The sequence below is a fragment of the Pezoporus occidentalis genome, unplaced genomic scaffold, assembly GCF_034315485.1.
Source record: "Pezoporus occidentalis ecotype Australia unplaced genomic scaffold, CSIRO_AGI_Poc_V1 ctg179, whole genome shotgun sequence".
NCBI lineage: Eukaryota > Metazoa > Chordata > Aves > Psittaciformes > Psittacidae > Pezoporus > Pezoporus occidentalis.
The window spans coordinates 1389632-1410708 of record NW_026913629.1 but is presented as its reverse complement, the minus strand read 5'-3'; the positions used below and the strand labels follow the sequence as shown (position 1 = coordinate 1410708).

The window sequence follows — 21077 nt, the reverse complement described above, 5'->3', positions numbered from 1 at the left end:
AGGGATGGAAATGCTGCTGCTGTGGGGTGAGTACCACCAAAAACATCTGCCTGCGCCGGGCTGTCGCAGCGCGGGCCGGGCACAGAGCGGAGCCAGCGCTGCTGGGAAGGAGCGAAGAGAGGTCAAGGACAAGTTAAAATTGGAAAGAAAACTGAACATGCTGTTTTGTAGGACCTTGCTTGCTCTCATCTGCCAATGTTTTTCCACACTCCCCTTCCCATCGCCAGCAGGGCAGCGTGAGCATCTCCTTTGGCTCACGGGGGCTGTGGTGGCCAAAGAGCCACTTAACTTTCAGGGGCTCTTTTTGGCAACCTCAACCACAGCAGGTCCCCTTCACACCCGTCCTCATATTTCAAGTCTCCTTGCCACCGTGGTGTTCCTCCCATCCGCAGCTTTGCAGCGTGCTGCACATTTTTGTGCTGAAATTCAGAGCTCGGTGTTGCACGCTGCCAAGCATGAGTCTGGGTTGTGTAATGAGCTTCGTCTATTATAGTTGTAATTTCCCCCTCCCCCAAGGAGGTTTTGGAGCCATCTCTGAGGGCTTGGAAAGACCTGGGAGCATTTATACCTACCACAGCTTCACTTTCCTGGGTGCGGGAGGGCTCAAGCCCCAGGCAGAGGCTTTCAGACCACCCTCTTTGTGCTCCTCCATGCTCTGGCTCTGGGTCCCAGCAAGGATGCCCTCGCATTTCCAAATGCCTCATTTAAAAACGCCATTTTTTGCATTTTTCTCTTGACAGCCCCAAGCAGAGGTTGAGTTTGTTGAAGGGGCAGGGGGAGGAGCTGCATTTGCAGCCATGGATGGAGCCCTGCGTAGCCCTGCGAAGCGCTGCCAAGGATCCCTCGGTGGGTCACCAGCCCTTGATGCCCTTGGGTCTGACCCAGCTGGAGCTGAAGGAGATGCCGGATGAGGCCAACCCGGTGCTGGGGACCAGGCAGTGCCAGCTGACTCAGGAGAGCATTTGGGCAAACAGGTCCTGGGGCTTTGCAACCCTGGGCACTAACACAGAGGCTTTAGGGCCTCATTTGCTGTTGCTGCTTCCACTTTCCCATAGGCAGCAGAGCAAGATGGGCTGATTCCCTTATCTCTGCCTGGTTTTGCCCTCTGTGCCCCCATGTTGTCCCACTCCCACCCTGTTTGGTCCCACATTTGCATGCTGCTCGGGTCCAGCCCAGCTCAGCGCTCTCTGTGCCCAGGACCTGCTGCAGCCGATCTCAAGCTGCTGCTGCTGCTCCTCCAGCAGCATCCTCAGTGTTGGCACTGAGCACACCCCCAGGGGGCTTGATAGGGACCAAGAGATGCAAAGTTGTTCAGAGGAAATGACTGTGGGTGTATCGACAGCATCCTACAAGCTTGTATCTGCAGGACTCCAGCAGCCCCAGGGTCACAGTTGCTGTGCAGGGGGTTGCACCAGACACAGTATAAAAATGCTGATAGAAGCATCTTTTTCCACTAATTCTATTTTTCATTTACGTGTTACAACAATATATTTATTATCACCACAGGTGATTGCAAACAGAAAGAGCTGGCATCAGGACAGCCCAGTGCCTGAGCTGCAGCAGCATCACACCCCATGAACTCAGCATCTCCTGGCAGGTAATGTCACAGAGCCCAAGCAGAGCACTTCCCCACAGTAACCACATGGTTAGTATGCTGTTACTGCTGCTGTGTGATAGCGTGGTAGCATGTGAAGCCACTATGTTTTTTTCTCAACATTTGGGTGCCATGGCCAAGAGAGTGCCCGTGTCAGGTGCTAATAGCAGCCAAGAGAAGACCTAGGCCCCATGGGTGCTCCTGCGCTGGGGTCTCCTGCTCCCCACATCACCACAGACACACCCGTGGGGTCCGGCCCCGCTCACCAGCTGCAACGTGGCTCCAAGAGGTACTATAATGGGAGATGCATATTATCTCCCAATGGAAAGTATTTTAGCTAAATCCATGCTATAACCATTTTATTGACTCCAAGTACCAGAGTGAAGGTTAGAAGTGACTCTTTTACAAGTCATTTTGCTGTTAAATTTAGCTGTCCTATTTTCATTATCCCCATGGCTTTGGCAAGGGTGAGCAGCCTTCCCTAAAAGGCCTCGTTTCATACAGTAAGTTATTTGCTTCTCTCCTGACAGATATCTAAGCTTATAAGGTTTGTCTGCTCTGCTCAATAGCAGTATCAGCCTTCAATCTTATATGATTAGCATCAGCATTTCATATTTGCCTTTGGCTCCCCATTTGACAGCTTTCCACGTTGCTGAGGCCTGGGGCATTGGGATGTCACGTCACTTGCAAAGTGGGATCATCTGATTTTGATTCCCAAGCTTCATGGTACACCCAAAAGACTCAGCTAAATGGTTCATCAGCTTTTCCCCCTATTTTCCCTATTGCCCAACAAAGATAATTGATTTGTTCCATTCATTTTGTGGTTGTCAAGTCCGTAAAATACTGAGTTGAAAGGTCAATATGATGCTCAGTGATGGGCAATTGAACATGGGAGGTGATGATGTTAAATATTCCAGAAGGGACATTTATCCCAGCAGGTTAAACTTTTCCATATTTCCAATAACATTTCCCCCTGCAGAGAGGGACCTTGTGTCAGACTCGATGGCTGCAGACACCAGTGCATCCTTCAAAGTCACGGGAAGCAGCAGATGAACTGGGACTCATGGGATGGATTCTTGTCCTTCTGGGGAGTGCTGAAGCTTCTGGGCTCCGGGCTTTTGGGGCAAAACTTTCTGTTTCCTCCAGAAACAGCCCTCCTCAGCCCAGTGCTCCCCAGCAAAGAGCGCACCCCTGTGAGGCTACCCGCAAAGCTTCCCACTGCAATGATGTTGCCCCCCAGATTTCAGTCTGGCACACAGAAATCCAGCTCCTTTCTCAGTGCTATCCCCTTGAAGCAGTGCCTGCACCACCCTGCTGAGCATCTCTCGCTGTGACCCGGCCCTGCTCAAGGCTCAGGAAATGCTGGGAATACTGAAAATGCTTCCAAACGTGCCCAGCCCAGCCCCTGGGATCCAGCCAAGCCCCAGCCAGGGAGCCCCACTGCGGGAAGGGGCTTTGGCTTCGCATTGCTGGGCTGGGGCTTCTGTGCCCACTCCCTCCCCTTTCCCAACCCTTTTACTGGGGCAGCCCTTGGGGGACGGAGGAGGACATGGGTTAGGGACATACACAGGAGACCCACAGCCTGAGGTGGCTGCCGGGGCAGGAAAGGTGATACCCTCTCCCAGGACCTCCTCCATCTCCACCATCCCATGGTTGCCTTGTGGTCCCTGCTTGCCTCGAGCCCTGCCTGTAGCCCCTCCATCCCCAGGGATGGACCCTGCCCGGATGAGGGTGCATCCCCCATGGTCAGATAGCTCTGTCCCTGTGGCATGTGGTTGCCCTGCACCCTCCCGCACCCTGTCCCACCCCCAGGCCATGTAGGGCACCCAGCCCAGAGCTTATAGGAAGAGGAAACCCCATCCCTGCGCAGAGGAGGAAACCCGACAGCCCATATGTGCACAGAGCACCACAGATAGCGTTTTATCCGCTGCCTTCTCCCTCCTGTCTGCAAGCACAGGACTCGCTCCAGTGGCAGCAGGCACGGCCTGCCCCACGGCACTGTGAACAGCGGGGCTGGCACGAGGCTGCAGCACAGCCCTGGCACAACCATGGGGCAGAAGTGCATGGAGAAGGTGTCCTCCTTCCTCTTTGAGTATGACACCCCCCGGATGGTGCTGGTGAGGAACAAGAAGGTGGGACTGACCTTCCGGTTGATCCAGCTCATCGTCCTGGCATACATCATCGGGTAAGGCTCCCCCGTGCCTGCTTTCCCCCAAGTTAATGCTTTGCTACCGGGTTCAAGAGCAGCAAAGAGGCTCCTCCATCCCCTCTAACCCAATGCAGGGGGAGTTATTGCTGATGGCAACACATCCCTCTGGACGCAGCCACTCCTGCGCAGCCCAGTGTCCTACCGTGGGTCTTCCAGATGGATGCTTGGTCCCCACATACTCTCCAGAAGCTGCTGTGTGTGCAGGCTGGAGGTTCAGTCCGTTCCCAGCCTTGCTCCGCGCTCCGGGGCCCCGTCTCCTCGCTGAGGCACATCCAAACGCAGCTCGAGCTGCTGGACAGTGGCCTGAGAATCTGTTGTTATTTTTATTTTCATCTCTGTGAAGTGAGAGGCCGCTGGGGCCAGCGCAGTGATTTGTGAGACCCAAGCGGCTGCAGACAGCACCATAAATCTCCCTGTCCACCGCCCGGCCGGGGAGGCAGGGCCAGTACAGCGGCTGGGGCCGGGATGGAGCCTTGCTCCACATGCATGGGCTGGTTTTGCTTGCGGGAGGCAGCTCCGAGAGCAGTCACGGTGCAAGAGCAGCTGCTTAAAACAGGCAGAGCGGAGGAAGCGGGGACAGAGCCCCGTGGGGATGTGGATGTGTATCCTTGGGTGCCCTGGGGCTGCTGCTCCTGCCGCGGCACTTCGGTCCTTGTTCCCTCAGTGTTGGGCAATGCACTGTGCTGTGGTTAATAACAGCCTTTGCTGTGCCTCCACAGCTGCTGTGGGCTCGGTACCCTTCCATCAGGAAGGGCCCCACAGCAGGAGGCTATGAACTGGTCAAATTGAGTGTTTTAAGGGTGGAGGCTGCCTAGTCAGTCCGGAGGAGAGGCAGCAGCTCCCAGGGCTCAGTGCAAGTAGGTAGCTGTAGGGAGTAGTGGTGCCCGTTCCTGCTTTTAGTACAGATCCCCTGGAAAGGGGGAAATCTTCCCACTGCAGGACTTGTGTGTCGCTCTGACCCTGCTCACCAGTGCTTTGACTCACAAGGATAACCCTCATCCTGAACTGCTGCCAAACCAAGACCTCAAGGATGTTCCATTGTAAAGGGTTTTGCACTGGCCCAGACTGGTGTTACTGGGAGCAGGACTGGCTCTCCTAAGTCCAGCAAACCTGGCCAGGGGGGATGCTCCTGCGGGTGGGGAACCAGCAGAGACTGTTACTCAAAGCACATCTTCCCAAGGAAATGCAGCTTAAGCAACCCAACTGAAAGGAGACAGGAGAGAGGAGAAAGGGAACCAGCCTGGGGGTGACAGCCAGGGGCAGAGGGGAGGAGGTTGGCATAAAGCTGCTGTAATTTGGGGGGGGGTCTGGCTCCGCTAGCAAGGAGCTGTCTGTGCGTGTGGCTGCCCACAGCCCCACCAGCCATTGGCATGCCCTCACTGCTCAAAGCCCTGCTCTGGTTCCCTGCCTGCACTGAGCCACCATGGTGGAGATTTTATCTTGGCAAGCAGGTTTGGCAGCAGATACTGATTTATTCACACTTCCCCCAGCTCTGGTCCCCCTTCGTAGGGGATGCTGGTAGGGATGCATGCCGATGGCTGTGCTTGGAGGGATGGGTGGCAGTGCCATCAGTGCAGAGGGGGGACATGGGGCTGATCCTGCTGAAACCTGGTGTTATCCTTGGGGGGCAGCTCTTGTTTCTGCTGACAGGCTGAGATAAGGTGGTATCGCTGCTGGGCTGGATGTCACTCTCTGGCTTTGGTTGCATGAAAACCTCACACGCGAGGAGGCTGTGGGCTGAGCCACAGGATGGGGCCAGTGAAGGAAGAGAGCTTGGTCACTGCCACAGGAGGGGGTGACACCAGGGGACTTTTACTGTCTGGGCAGGGCTGGATGTGGCATTTACAGCATGATGGGGAAATGACACTTTGTTTGCTGTAACCACAGCTGGGGGGGGGGGGGGGGTGCACATCCTGCCCTGCAATGGGGAAGCTGTGCTGCAGTACGGTGCCCAGCTCTGTGCGCCCACCTCTGCCAGGGGAGGATGAGGTGGCAATGGCAGAGGAGAGGAGGCAGATTTAGGGAACCACTCTACCATGGTGCTGCCCAGCTCACAGCCCCCACGGCATCAGGGAAGTTGCCCAGTGTAACCAGTATAACCCAGTATGACACTGCCTTGGCAGAGAAGGACATTGGAGCTGCAGGTCCCAGCTGGGGTGGCAGCAGTGCTGAATTTCTGCTCCCATTCCCAGGTACTGGGGCAGATGCAATCCCTGAGGTCTCTTTGCCTCCTGTCTTGGGATGCCAATGGGGTTGCAAGCCAAAACCCGCCATCACTAGGAGGTCCCCATAACATCCAGCACCCATAGGGCAGACTTCTGGGCATCACCTGGGGTTATTTTCCTCCATCCCCATTGCTCGAGAGCCTGAGAACAGGGGGCTGGCACCACGGGCTGTCCCATGGGCAGTGGGACCGGTGCCCGCGGTGATGGGACAAAAACCAGATCGCTCCTTTTTTAGTGCTGGGAGAGCTCCCCGGAATGGTTGCTTGCCCATGTTTATAGTGTCCCTGAGTCAGAGTTAATCCAACAGCAGCTTGTTTATGTCACAGGTTAAATAGTGTCAGGAGCCTGCTCTAATGGCTTCGTGATGGGTTGGAAAACGCAGGGAGAGCCCTGTGCTGGCCACAGCAGCGTCCCCAACCCTGCTCCTGCAGCCCTCTTGCACTCCATGGTTCCCTTTGTTGTATGGGGAATGGTAGCCCTAGATGTGAGCCATTTCCTGACTTACCCCTGCCTTGGCCCTGGAGCACTGATTTTTGGAGAGTGCCTATGAAATGGATCAGAAGGGTCCAGGTTGCTGAGCCCAGCAACCTGCAAACCCACCACAGGCTTTAATCCTAAATAGCTGATGGCCACACTGCTCCACCAGCCTTCACATGCCCTCAACCACAAACATGTCCCAGCCCTCAGAATAAACCATCCCACTGTGGGTGGAAGTCAGGTCCTGCAGCTACTGCACGCCTCGGGCAAAGGGTGGGAGAGCTCAGCATCACGTCACTCATCCAGCTGGAGGGAATTGGGCAAATAATTGGTGAGACTTGGTAGAAGAAGCTCCAATCCACAGTGATGTGCTGGGACTTGGGGCTCCTGTGGTCAAGCACCAGTGGCCATGCTCATCCCACCACCTTTCCCTGTCCAGGTGGGTTTTCCTCTACGAGAAGGGCTACCAGTCTCAGGACAGCATTGTCAGCTCAGTCTCAGTGAAGCTGAAAGGCCTGACGCTGACCAACGAGAGTGTCATGGGCCCTCACATCTGGGATGTAGTGGATTATGTCTTCCCACCCCAGGTAAGGATGATGGGAGGCTATGGGGGGGCTTGCTTTTGTCCCCACAGCTGCTTTTCTTCATGTGCTGGAGTGCAGAGGGGCTCCTGGGTGTAGGCTTTCCATTGGGCTAACCATGACATGGCATCCCTGTGGTGGAAAGCTGGCTGCTCCTGCCACAAACCTCTGCCCACATACCACCCCTGGGGGCATTTGGTCCTTGGGACCCACCATTGTGCTGGCTGTGAGCTCCTTGGCTGTGTCTCCACAGGGGGACAACTCATTCGTGGTGATGACCAACTTCATTGTCACCCCTGGACAGAAACAAGGAACCTGCCCAGAGGTAAACCTCATAGCTCCCTTCAGTGGCCTCAGCTTCTGCAATGTGGGGGGGGTTGTGGTGATGGCCCTGGGGAAGCAGTTCTGGCATTGCAAGGTTTAGTAAAAGCCTGAGCCTGGCTCCATAGTACCCTTCCTGTTTCATGAAAGCTTTTATTCTGCTGAAAACCAGGAAGCATCCCTTTAAGTTTTCTTCCCTTTATGATGATCAAGCAGAGCAGACTCGAGGCTTAAACAAGAGCATCTGCCTGGAGTTCAAAAAAGAAATCCCCCCTTTCTCCTGCTCATCCCTGGTTGGGAAGCGGTGTATGGATGAGGCTCCGGCTGCAGCAGAGCAGCATTTCCTACAAGGAAAACACTGCCTGGAGAGGCAGGAGGGACCAAGGGGCCAAAACCAGAGGTGTGATGCTGAGGGGTGGCTGCTTTCTCCAAACAGCTGCCGGACGCTGGGCTCTGCGCAAGGGACAGCGACTGCACCAAAGGCAAATACAGCCGCCAGGGACAAGGTATGGCACGAGGCCACCGAGCCTGGCACCGGCAAGGCTGGGGTGTGCCAAGGGTACAGGTTTGGGACCATCAGCTAATGGGGTTTGGGAAGAGCAGCTCCCATATAGAGCCAAGCTGAGAATGTTGGGGCTGTTCAGCCTGGAGAAGAGAAGCAGTGTGGAGACCTCAGAGCAGCTTCCAGTGTCTGAAGGGGCCTTCAAGGATGTTGGAGAGGGACTCTTCATTAGGAACTGTAGTGATGGGACAAGCGGTGATGGGTTCAAACTGAAACAGGGGAAGTTCAGGTTGGAGATAAGGCAGAAGTTCTTCCCTGTGAAGGTAGTGAGGCACTGGCACAGGTTGTCCAAAGAAGTGATAAATGCTCCATCCCTCGCAGTGTTCAAGGCCAGGTTGGACAGAGCCTTGGGCAACATGGTCTAGGGTGAGGTGTCCCTGCCCATGGCAGGGGTTTGGAACTGGATGATTTTAAGGTCCTTTCCAACCCAAACCATTCTATAATTCCTCTTCTGAAAGACATCTGAGCTGCAAAAAAACTCTGCCAGCAGAAGGTTAATCCAGACTAAGCCATTTCCCCCAGACTGGTACCCCATGGTATTGTCTGAGGTGTATTTTAGCAAGAAAACCTCCCAGTTGCTCCCTTGTGCAGCAGTGCAAGAGAAGCCCCTGCCCTAGCTGAGAGGCCACAATTCATTACCCTTTTCATAAATAAATAGGCACCAAAGTGATGGGTATTTTGTGCCTTGGATGTCCATGGCAGGGCTGAAGCTCTGACCAACTCCCACCCATCCCGGTGTGAGGCTGGGATTTCCCAGTGTCCTGGGTGTGAGCAGCTTCCTTCCCCACAGGGCTCATGACAGGCAAGTGTGTGCATTTCAACATCTCTGTGAAGACCTGCGAGATCTTTGGCTGGTGCCCTGTTGAAGTCGATGACCATGTTCCCAGGTAAGGAATGATGTTGTTGCCCCATTTTGAACCCCGGTCCCACCTGAGCTGCACCAGCAGCGCTCAGTGTAGGGCAGAGCAAGATGGGGTTGTCTCCGCTTCCATCCTTCTTTGAGGCTTTCCTGAACCTTGTTGGGATCTTTCACTTAGAAAGGGAAGGGATGAAGGAGATCACCAGTTTTTCTGGGTCCTGCTCATTCCAGTTTGGATGCATCCCCACCAAATGGGGTTTTCCCTACAGGCCAGAGGGCTGAGTGATAGACGCAGGTCAACATTTGTGTTTTTCAGCCCTGCCCTGTTGTCAGAAGCAGAGAAGTTCACTTTGTTCATCAAGAACAGCATCACCTTCCCCAGGTTCAAGGTGTCCAGGTAAGGAGAGGTTTAGGGGATTGCTTCTGCCCGGTTCCCTCAGGGGAAACCATGGGTATATCAGGATGTTTTGGCATAGAGGATGCTGTCCCTCACCAGCGAGCCCAGGACTACTCTATCTGTCCCAGATCAGTTGGTAGCTGTGGTTACAGGAAAGGTTTCTGGAGTCAATGTCTCTTGAGTTACCCTTGCATGATGCACATGAAAATACAGTTTCTCTGAGCCTTCATTTTGATTTTCCCCTTTACTCCCTGAAGATAACAATAAAATACTACATGACACAGTGGGATATGAGCAGCCAGACAAGCTTGGTGCCCAGAAATGAGCAGAGGTCCCTCTTAACATCACAGTTTCCACCTGCTTCTGCAATGGGTTAATGCCTGGAAGGGTTGGCCCCTTCCAGCTAAAGGCACGCATGTAAGAGAATTTGTGATGACACTAGTCAGAGATCTCATTTGGAACAAATTAACAGGAGCTGTTTGTGCTGGAGACAGTGGATTCCTCCTTCTAAGGTGATCACATCCTTGTGCTGTAGCCAAGGTTAAATGTCCTGGCGACCATAATGTTTGGCAAAGCCTTGAGCCGACCTCACACTGCACCCCAAGAGGTGTCGGGGAGAGGGGATCCCCACCAGCAGCAAGGAGAGGTGGCAACCAGGATGAGAGCAGGCGGGAGAGGGGACCTGGGTGGGGACAGCAGGTCCTGGGAGGTGAGGGCAGCCGGGCTGGCTGCTGCTGCAGGGGCTGAGCTGGAGCTGATTGGGGTCACAGGGAAAACTTCCTGCCTTTGGTCGCTGCTGCTAATTAAGCACTGAGCATAAATGATGGGATGGGGTTGAGCAAGGCACAAGTCTTACAAAACCATCTGGGTCAGGGAAGCATCACAGGAAAGCTATTTTTAAGGAAAAGAGCAGAACGGGGTGGAAGGCAAGGCATTGTCCTTTCCTGTTCACCCTTTCTGGAGGAGAGAGCAAAATCCAGCTCAGCGTAAAAGCTGCAGGGTATACTATCCCTGAGCTGTCCCAGCTGAAAATTGTTGGTGCTTGGAGCATTGCCTGGCAGAGCCCATGGATGAGCTGCTATGTGAATGGGAGAGGCAGCTGGGAGAGATGCTGGAGGCCATGGGAGGGTTTGCAAAGCTGAGGAATAAGAGAGGGGGTTGCTAGAAGAGATGAAGAAAGGCAGATGTGCTGGGTTTGGGCAGCAGGCAAAGCAGCAAACTCAAAGCAGAGGTGGAGAACATCTGCAGGAATGTTCCTCCATAGGAACAGTGCAGAAACACTTCCTCCATAGGAGGGGGAAATGAGTTACTTGATGGGGTGGAAGAAACCAGGCAGGGCTGGAGGGAAAGGGTCTCATGAGCATGCTGGTGAGGAGGTCCTGAACTTGACATTACCTGGCTTTAGGTTGGTTGCAATAGTAGCTATAGGTTGGACCAGGGACCTCAGAGATCCTTTCCCACCCAAATTACTGGGTTATTCAGATTCATTCTCTTTTCATTCCCAGGCGCAACTTGGTTGAGAGCGTTACCAAACAGTACCTGAAGAAATGCACCTACCACAAAGTCACTGATTCCTTGTGCCCCGTGTTTGACCTGGGATACATAGTGAAGGAATCGGGTCAGAATTTTACCTTCCTGGCTGTTAAGGTGCTTCAATTTCAAGTGATACTTCTTGCTGACATGGGAAAGGGGACACTGGCGGCGGAAACGTCCCCAAGCTGTTGAGACAGCTCAAGACCTCAAGGACCCATAAGGCAGTGCCAGAAATAGCTCTTAAAGACTATGAATCTCCTTGGACATGGTCTAATATTTAAACCTTTCTTGGAAACTCCCCTGTAAGATTGACAGGATTTGACTTGCTGGCAGTAAATCCAGGGTCGAGTTTGGTTTAATTTGTGCAATGACTAGAGCTGCATGGCAAAATTCCATCCAACCGAGCTTGGAAACCATGGTCAAACATCAGTGGTCATTGCACACTGCAAACTGCTGCCTTTCCCCAGGGACAGGGTGCAGATCAGGAGCAAGAGGGCATGAATTTAGTTGCGTATCGAACATTTAACAAAGAAGCAAGTGCCTCCCCATAGAGTGATGAATAAGGCACAAAGCCAAGGCTGGCCAGAAGGGCTGAGGCAGTGGTGGGGTCCACGTTCCCATGGAGAGCCAGGGCACTTCATAGCATCAAGAAAGGCCACATGTGAAGAGGGAAAGCATTTCTCCATGTGGGCCAGATCCAAGGAGGGGCAACGTAGTAACTCCCCTCTTGGCTGCAGGGTGGAGTGGTGGGCATCACCATAGACTGGAACTGTGACCTTGACTGGCCCGTCCGGCACTGCAAACCCATTTACCAGTTCCATGGCCTTTACAATGATGACAGTAATGTTTCACCAGGCTTCAACTTCAGGTAAGGAGACCCCTGTTAACCCTCCAGGCAGAATTCCGAAGTGACACCTTTGAGGATGCCAGAGCACTCAAGGGAGGGTGGAAGATCAGGTACTGCTCTTCCAAACACAACCTTTGCAGTGCCAGACAGCAGTGCTCCTTTTAGAATGGCATGAGAAAAGTGATAACCCATCCCTTGGCCTCCAAATTACCCCATTGCCTTCTCTGTGACTCTCCTCCCCCTTGCAGACTCTCCTGCTCAGCTGAGCTCTAGAGAAGCCCCTTGAAAGACTGGAGATGGTGCAGGGTCATCTTGCATATCCCCACACTTCAAACCATTCAGCCTCAGTTATGAGCTGCTGACCTAACTGCTGCTTTGTGTGGAGCTGCCACTTGTTCTGAACTAATATCTGCTGTCACATAGCATCTGGGGTCAGTGGGTATCAGCACAAGCAGAAGCTTGAACTCCAACTTGAAGGCAGGGAAACTGAGGCACAAAGGGAGAAGTGCCAACAGCCCAGCTCCTTTAGGGGTTAAGGAGAGGGTCAGGAGCAGGTCTGTGGCAGCACATCCCCAGGTCTTTGTCCTGCTCTGGAGGCCCCGATGCTGTTGGGTTGCAGGGGGCTGTTAGACACCCTGGCAGGCCACTAATGCTCACCATTCAATTGGACAGGTATGCCAAATACTACAAGGAAAATGGGGTGGACAAGAGGACACTCTACAAGGTGTTTGGGATCCGGTTCGACATCCTGGTGAACGGCAAGGTAAGGACGGTCAGGCCCTGGGGTCATCCCTGGATCCCTGGGATGCCTGTACCACATCCTCAGGAAGGTACCATCTCTGTAACACAGCCCTGGGGTCTCGTGGGGCCAGGAGAACCAGCGTGAGTGGTGTACTTGAATGCTGGCCTGATCACAGCAGCCGTGGGGAAGTACCAGGGAAGGGAACATAGAGAGGAAGCCCATTTTACAGGTCGCCTCTATCAGCTGGATTGGTTCCAGAAAACACCATAATGGGTTGGGGGAAACTATGGAAAGTCAAAAACTTTCTGATATTTCCAAAAGCTGAATATTTGCCTTTTTCTATTTTGTCTTTTTCTTCCTTGAGAAAAAGCTTTCCTTGTTGTTTTCCACTGGGAATATTTAAAAGGGATGTGTATGTGTGTCTCTGTGTGTATGTATGTATCTATACATATAAATGTATAAATAAATAGATAAATAATATAGAAAGCAAAGTAATTTCAACTTCTGTCAGCCTAAACCCAACTTACCAGATTTTTGTTTGGCCATAAACTTAAACCCAGCTCTTAGCCAGCTCCTCTTTCTGTGCTGTGGTTATGGTTTGGGCTGTTGCAAAGGCACTTTAGCTGAAGGCCATCTACAGCTCTGGACCCCTTTTATTACCTTTTCCCCTGGGCTGACTGTCACATATCACCTATTTCCTCTGGTTTTATTCAGGCAGGCAAATTTGACATCATCCCGACCATGACCACCATTGGCTCTGGAATTGGTATTTTTGGAGTGGTAAGTTCAGATATTTCCAAGCCTTTCAAATTATTCTCCTTGCCTGTGAAGCAGAAGGGACCCTCATTTGTGGGGCAAACTGGGACACACTGGAAGTACAAGGTGGCATAAGTGATCTGGGAGGGCAGCTCCAACCCTAACTGCTCTTTGATTTAAGGCCTCTGTCCTCTGTGACCTGCTCCTGCTGCATTTTCTCCAAGGACGGGACTATTACAAGCAGAAGAAATTCAAATACGCAGAACAGGAGCCTGTAAGTAACAGCCCTACAGAGGCTTTTGTGGGTGTGTGAGTGGGGATGTGTGCATGACACAACATTCATACTGAGGAGCAACCCGGTGCCTTCCTGACCTAGGGGGAATCCCAAGCCCATGGGACTGTCAGAGACTGGGATCCCTGAACATCCTCTCCAAAAGGAGACATCTCCTGTGTGTGACTCACTGATAACAGCTTTATTCCCTCCCTTTAGGCGCAGATATTCCAATATCTGGTAACACTTGCATTGCTGTAAGGGAAGCAAGGGGAGGCCAGTGCTTTAGTAAGCCGGAAAATGTCCCCTCTTCTGCTTGTTCAGAACACCTTCATGACTGAGGGATGCTTTGCGGCCTTTCAGGCATGAAAACAGCTCCCCTCAAATTCATCTGGAAGCATGTTTATACACTGGGGGTTAGAAGTTGCTATTCGACAATTTTCCTGGCATTAGAATGGGGTGGGTCTGTAAAGGAATCACTGTTTTCTCTCATTTAACCCCCAGTCAAAGTCACATAAGAAGGAAAAGGAGCTGGACAACGCACAGTGAGAGGTGAGTGGTGTTTCCCCAGCCCTGCTAGCATACAGCATATGGGTCTCAGGGCTATCCCAAGGCCCCTGGGAAGGCAGGAGAGCTCCGGGGAAGGCATGGAGGAGATGTGAGCTGTGAGCTGCAGTGTCTGCCCTGGGGTCAGCAGCTCTTCCCAGAGCAGGAAAGAGCACAGGGCAGCACTGTGCAGGATGTGGGATTGACATCACATCTGCAATGGCAGCATCGCTTGAAAAGGGGCAGTGGGGAGCAAGACACCAGAAACCACTGTACACCTTTCTCTCTTGGCAGAATCCACATTGACTGACAGACCTGCACCTTCTTCTTCCTTCTCCTCTCCTAAAACATGGTCATCATCCCCTGTCACCACCCTGCATCAGCTCCAAGACCAGCAGGAGCAGCATCTGACACCAGCTCAAGTGAACATGGCACCCTGCAGCTAGGGCAGGGTCCGGCCGGCCCAGCACCCTGCCTCTGGTGGGACACACTGCGATGCTCAGGGTGGGTTAAGCTAAAGGACCCTCAGGGCCCTCCAACAGCCCTGCTGCACCCTGCCTCGTGTGCTGGGGCCGTGCCAGGGCATCCTGCACCTGAAGCCCCTGGGAGAGCATCACTGCCTCTCTCCTTCCCCAGCAGCACTCTTGGACAGCTCCAAATTGAGAAGGGGAAGGAAGGAGAGCAGGCAAGAATCATTCCCAGTCCCTCAGCATGGGAGAAAACTCGGTTATTTTGTAAGGATGTATTTTATTAAAGAAAATAAACCTTTAGTTTTTCTACTACATCCCTTTGAATGCCCATGCTTGCCCTGGGTGTGGGGTACGCAGTGCTTTGTGGCATGTTGGGGAGGTTGTGCATGCAAAGCAATCCTATCAGTTGGGCTGGAGCATGAGGCTTTCTGTGCAGGCTCCCCTGGGCTCTGCCCTCCCCTGCAGGGCCCCTGGGCCTCTGGCCACGAGCAGAGGTTGTTATCAGTGTTGTCACTTGGGTTTCCTCCTCAGACAGGCTGGCTGGCAGGGAGCACTGGCGTGCTGCCGGCCATCGAGAGCTGCTCCCCTGAGCCAGCTCTATCTCTTGCTGCCCACATTGGTCAGTGTTAGCTGGCCAGAACTGACCTGCTTGGCCTTAGCCTCACAAACCAGGTCTCTGCAGCCCGGAACACAGCTTCCCCTCTCTGCTGGAAGGTTTGCACCAGCGTGTGCAGTTGGACCCAAGCCCCACATTGCTATGAGCAGACCCTGTCCTGTGCTGCTGGCTCTGTTCAGTTCTCTAGGATGCATCAACATAGGCTTTCCACAAAGTCTCTCTTGGAATGTTGTTTTGCTTCCCCTGGAGGAAATTTTGCCTTGGTCACTTCAAAACTGGATCCCAGCTGCGGTGGGAAAGGCAGCGAAGAAGGCATAGAGATTGCTCTGCCTGTGGCTCTAACGCCACTGGCTGTGGTGGGGAGCATGTGCCTGTGGGATGGATGCACCATGCTGGGCTTGTAGGGCCACAATGGCACAAGCCCCAGGCAGTCCCAGATGACGTCTGGTCATAAGCTCAACACGAATTTCAAGCCATACATTCCCCAGGGGGATCATTTGCTCTCAGAAGAATGCCTCAGCTTCCACAGGCAGGGGTTTCTTTTAAATTATCCATTTGGCTGTTTCACCCTTTCTCATGATGTGTAAAAGAGGTGCCAGGTGCTTACATTAAGGATGCATTGATGAAGGTGAGGATAAGCTCCCTGGTCTCTGGGGGAGTCCGTGCCGTCTTAGGGGGCACCGAGGGCAGAGGCTGGTGGCATCCCTGCTCTCCTGCAGCACTCACGGAGATGAAGCACTTCACAGTCACTGCCAAATGTCATGGTGCAGCTCTCCAACAAGCTGCAACCAGCAGAGGGGACTGGAAGACCATTTCACACAGGCAAGCCTGGGGAAAACTCAGCTGCTAAAGGTTAGACGAAGAGAAGCAAGAGTGTTCAGGTAACCTTTCACATCCACTTAAACTGGGTCCGTCTCCAGTCAGAGCTTAACCAGTGCAAGGCTGCAGGTAGAGCAGGCGGTTGTTTCTGCCTGCTTAATCTTTCAAGCTGCTTGTAATGAAAAGCCCCTACTCTTTCCTAGGAAGTATTAAAAGGCAGAATAGGAAATTAAGAAAAATGCTACTTGTAAATGATCCCCTGTAGTTCCTATTCAAAACCCTGAGTTGGAATCCCTAAAAGTCCTAAAATTGCTTTAAAAACCGTGGGAGGATTTATTTTCATGTCCTTGTTTGTTGGTGTTTTGTTGTTGTTTTTTTTTTTTGTAATGCACCATCTGTGGGGGTCCTTTCCTTTGCTTTTCATTCATTTCTGCAACCAGCAGAAGGAGACACTGTAATTCCCATTCTTTCACCAAAACCAGCTCCTCATCTAAGCCAGGGTCCTAGAGCCCATGGCTTTCAGGTGGGGGCCATTCAGACCCATAGCTGTCTGGTCTGGAGGAAAACCAAGCAAGGGTCTGGTTTTAACATACAGTGGTCCCTTCTGTCCCTCCTTTTGGCAGAGGGGCTGGAGCTGGGGCACAGGGGTGCGAGAGCAGGGAGGAAGGGCTGGTCTGCTCAGCCCCATGGGGGAGCTTCTGCTGCCATTGATGTCCTGTTTCAGTTTGCTGAAATTCAAGCCGAATTACTGAATGCAGGATAGCACACAACATCTGAAACACTGATAAATGGGATTCATGGCAAGTTTATGATTTGCCCTGAGAAAGGCTGCACCATGCATGCACCTGTGCTGCTGCTGAGCTTGTTGCATGGAGGTCTTTCAGTGCAAATCCCAGCAGGAGGTGTGGGTGACCAGCAGGACCATCCTGCTGTCCTCTTTCTTTGCCCTGATCTTGCTTTTAGGGTAAGGGAAGAATTTCCTGGGCTTGGCATCTGTTCTGGTCAGAAAATGACTATATTTAAAGCTGTAATAGAGCATCCAATGTACTCTGCTGCTCTGTGACTCCTGAGCAGTGAGCTAAAGTGTCACAGAAACCCAAAGGGATTTAGCTATCAAGTGAAGACTCCTTCAATAACAATTTGCTGCATTGCTTCCTATTTACCCTGTGGTGATTGAGGCTTGGGTTGATTTAGTGTTTATTTCTTTAAACTCCTTGTTTAATTGTATTTTGGTTTTAACACAGTTATTTAGCTAATAGAAAAATACTACTTGAAAGGGAACCTTAAGTAAATCAAACATGCCTCCGGTCCTTTCAGACAGAAAACACGCAAGAAAGAATATATATTCTCCAGCTAATCATTACAATATATAATCTCCAGCTAATCAATCTCCTTATCATTACAAACATCACCAAAAAGCCCTTGTATGTGGTGTTGTCAGGGTCTAACAGAGGACTCTTGTGTCAGTCATGGGTGTTAGATGAAGAGAGTGAGCCATGAGTGCAGTGTGACTGTTCCCATTTCACAGAAAGGAAAACCAAGGTACAAGCAAATAATTGCTGAACATGCATGCAAACGTGGTGAGCAGGTTCTGCCTCTGAGGAGATACTGTTATCTGTGAAAGTTACCAGGTTTTCATCCCTCAGGCATGGTTATTCTGACAGAAACCAAATGGCACAGATATTCCAGAAGAGCAATTGCAGAAAAACTTACTTGGCAGCAATTTTGCTGGTTAGTGATGATGCAGGGATGAGGAATTACATTTCAACCTCTGCAGAGCTGGCAACATTTAATCATTATGTTTGTGCACAATTCCCATCACAATGGGGCTCTGATTTCCACCTGGGGCTTCCAGACACTATAACAATGCAAATTAAAAATGAAGAACACTGTGCTATCTCTACTATCTCTAAGCCCACTCATTCTTTCTCTGGAACAGCAAAGTCCCTTTTATTTCCAGTCCTCCACTTAGGACATTATTGGATTTTTCCCTAAAAAAGCACCTGCCTTTCTGGATGCACTAATTCCCTTTCTCTTTTGATGTGAGAAAGCAGGTTTTCAGTCAGATAAATCCTCTGGCTGACACACAGTGAAACACTGACACGAACATTTATGTCCTCACAGCACTAAAGGATGCTTTTATTTCCTTCTGTCCCAAATATGTGCATTCTCGGGCTACATTGTGCTGGGTGGCAAAAGGACCCTCTCTGTCAGTAGAGCACTAGACACTGCAGTTCAGTCAGCACTCATACTCCCGGTGACAGTATGGTTGTTACAGCTCATTTTCACTGCTGCCAGCTCTGCATTAATTACGCCACACTATTTTCTTTTGATTTCTTTGGTGAAGATCTATTTCTAATTGCTTTATTGCCTTATTTTAGAAAGTGTAAAAGCCAACAGTGTCCCAGTGGATTCTGAATATAGCAACGCTGCAGTCAAATGATGGGCTTTTTAGCGGGGGTGAATCAAGATCGTTCCAGTTAACAGAGCTCTGCCCACTGGTACCAGGCATGGATCCTGCTCAGATTTATGGCATCAGAAAGAGATTTAGCCCAAGCTGTTCTTAGAAGAAATGATGGGTTCAGCCCTTTTTTTACCTAAACATACTTGTGAAATGCCTGGGGAAATGTCAGGTCTCCCCCTCATGACTGTAACCCAAGGACAGGTTGTCTGGGTCCCTGCACCCAGAAAACACATGGGAAGTAACAGGTTCCAAACAACTACATCTGACCATTATTGAACAGAAATACCAAAGTCTTCTTTTAATGTTGTTATAGCCACCATGGTCTAAGCATCAGAGACATTTGGGGCTCTTTTTGCACTGGTTATTGCTGCTCTGTAGTGTAATCATCTGTGTACTATGAAAAATGAAACTGAGGCACATGCTTTGTTGTTGTCATTGTTGTTCTCTGGAAAAAACAGCAGGTTCTGACTGGGAGTAGCTAACCAGGTTATTCCACTAGGTCAAGTGCTAGCAGTCTCTGCCAGAGGCGATAGTTTCAAACCCTGATGCCGGTGCTAAAAGCACTCTAGACGTCACTGGTGATTTAAACTGCCTAATGCTAAAGAAGACAGGTCCTTAGGGGACAATCCTCAGCACTTTCCTAACAGTCAGCATCCTCTAGGCAACTCAAAGCCAAATGTGAATCAGTCCAAATGACTTTGGAACCTTTGAAAATACTTCTCAGCAGTAGTTACCGCAAGAAGAGAGGAGTTTCACTCATTGCTCAGGAGATGCTAAGTTGAACATGTATGAACAAGGCTCTGCTTGACTGAATTGCAAGCCCATGTGAAATACATTAGTATTTTATGTTATGTATGTTATGGTCTTTCCAAGCAACTCTCATGCCCTGGAGCCATAGGAGCAGTCTCTCCATAGATGCAGCCACTTCCTGGGTCCTAGGCTCTTCTACCTGGGCATCCAAGGAGATCACTGGGGCTTTTACTGCTCAGGGCTTGAGGAGGCTTTACTTTACCTCATGGATATATCCAGGGTCCACCATGGCCAACAGACAGCCCAGAAGCTCAGGCTGGTGACTGTCTTGAGATAATATCTAATCAGTGATCATTAGCTAATATCCTGAGATGCTGGAAGAAGGCAACATCTTTGGAAGCCTATGGCAGGGGGGTTGGAACTAGATGATCTTAAGGTCCTTTCCAGCCCTAACTATTCCATGGTTCTAACTTGAGGTCATAAGCACTCTGCTGTCCTGTTACAATCACAGAATTGTTAAGTTGGAGAAGACCCTGAAGATCATCGGCTCCAACTGTTAACCCAGCACTGTACTTCTCTGGGCAGCCTCTTCTGGTGCTTGACAACTCTTTTGGTGAAGACATTTTCCTAATATCCAGTCTAAACCTCCCCTGGTGCAGCTTGAAGCCATTTCTCTTGTCCTATCACTTGTTACTTGGAGAAGAGACTGACTTCTACCTCACTACAACCTCCTCTCAGGTAGTTGTACATAACAATAAGGTCTCCCCTCAGCTTCCTTTCCTCCAGCTAAACAACCCCAGTTCCCTAATGATTAGTGTATCATCTTAACCACATTTTGATGCTTCTCTGAACACAGTGACAATCTGAGTCATGTTCTTTGGGACGGGAAACAAAGTTGGTAGTAAACCACACGCTGCATACAAGCTGTTGAGTTGCTTTGAGGTATGAAACCCGTGGTAAGAAATACATTTGTTTCTAAAGCAGAGGATTATTTGAGACCTACTGAAAGGCAATTTTTATCTGCTTGTTGTCCCAGCGGGAAGGAGCAGCAGTCTGCAGTGGGTTGAGTCCGGATGTTGATTTAATCCAACTCTTGGTCTCTGGCTAAAGCCAAGATCCCCTGGTGGGGACCCTGCTTGTCACAGCGGAGCCCAGCGAGCCTGAGTGAGAGTCACTTATCACAAACCCAACATCCTCAATGAATCCCACAGGAAACACACTTCACAGCTGGGTGCAGGGCTGCAATGGGAACCCCTCAACCCGGAGGCAGAGTCAGCTGCAAGCCAAGTAGGTAAAAGAGACTGGGAGGGAAATATAAAGCCAACGCATGAGTCATAAAACATAGGAGGACATCTGCTTGTAGGAATTCCTTGAGCGGTGGCAGTGCAATTAGCTGGTGTGCAGCGTGTGCTGGGTTCAGCCTCAAACCACGACACTGTTTCTGCCCACTGCCTTCAGGCTTCAGAGCATGCTTGTACATAAGGGTCAGGGTTGACTGTTAGAGCCTGGATGGGGGGACACTGTCCCATGCCAGCACCCCCGAGAGCAATTCCACCCCGCCCAGGATGTGTGAGGTGTGCTCCCACCGCCGCCCCCTCAGTGCCAGAGGAGAACACGCTGCTCTGGCACCAGGAGAACCACCCACAGCCCAGCCACCGGTGACCCAGGGAGCAGCCACCGGCGTGCCCACACCGGCTCCGTCTCACCCCATCCTTCTGCCTGGCACCACTGCCCCAGGCCCAGCGGAGCCTGCTGATGCCGGCAAAAATCCCAGTGTCTGAACCCAGGAACCTGTCCCCAGCCCCCCCCCCAGTGCTTCAAGTGGGCACCACACAGCCCCGAAAAAGGGCTGTTTTACCCCAAAACGCGCGCCTGGTCAGGGCACGGCGGCAGCCCCAGCACCGCCTCACCCTCACGGGCAGCGGCCGGCGGGAGGTGCGGCCGGCGCCAGCCAATGGGAGCGGGCGGGCGGGCGGTTCCTTAAGGCCCGCGGGCGGGGTCGATCGGGGCCCGCCCGCGGCCGGGGATCAGCGGCGCA

The 21077-nt window shown here is 51.8% G+C and overlaps 1 protein-coding gene across 1 annotated transcript; it reads left to right on the top strand.

Annotated features, from left to right (window-relative positions):
* Nucleotides 1-3440: 3440 nt before the first annotated feature.
* On the top strand, nt 3441-14704 carry P2RX1 (purinergic receptor P2X 1). The gene is made up of 13 exons (XM_062614954.1): nt 3441-3779; nt 6945-7092; nt 7340-7411; nt 7844-7913; nt 8760-8856; nt 9145-9225; nt 10731-10872; nt 11496-11626; nt 12278-12368; nt 13062-13127; nt 13285-13377; nt 13879-13926; nt 14215-14704. The coding sequence occupies exons 1-12, from the start codon at nt 3643-3645 to the stop codon at nt 13921-13923; spliced, it is 1173 nt and encodes a 390-aa protein (XP_062470938.1). The 5' UTR covers nt 3441-3642; the 3' UTR covers nt 13924-13926; nt 14215-14704.
* Nucleotides 14705-21077: the final 6373 nt, after the last annotated feature.

Coding starts and splice junctions, on each gene's coding strand:
- P2RX1 (XM_062614954.1), top strand. CDS start 3,643: ATGGGGCAGAAGTGCATGGAGAAGGTGTCCTCCTTCCTCTTTGAGTAT. Junction 7,093..7,339: donor ATTATGTCTTCCCACCCCAG/GTAAGGATGATG, acceptor GTGTCTCCACAG/GGGGACAACTCATTCGTGGT. Junction 8,857..9,144: donor GTCGATGACCATGTTCCCAG/GTAAGGAATGAT, acceptor TGTGTTTTTCAG/CCCTGCCCTGTTGTCAGAAG.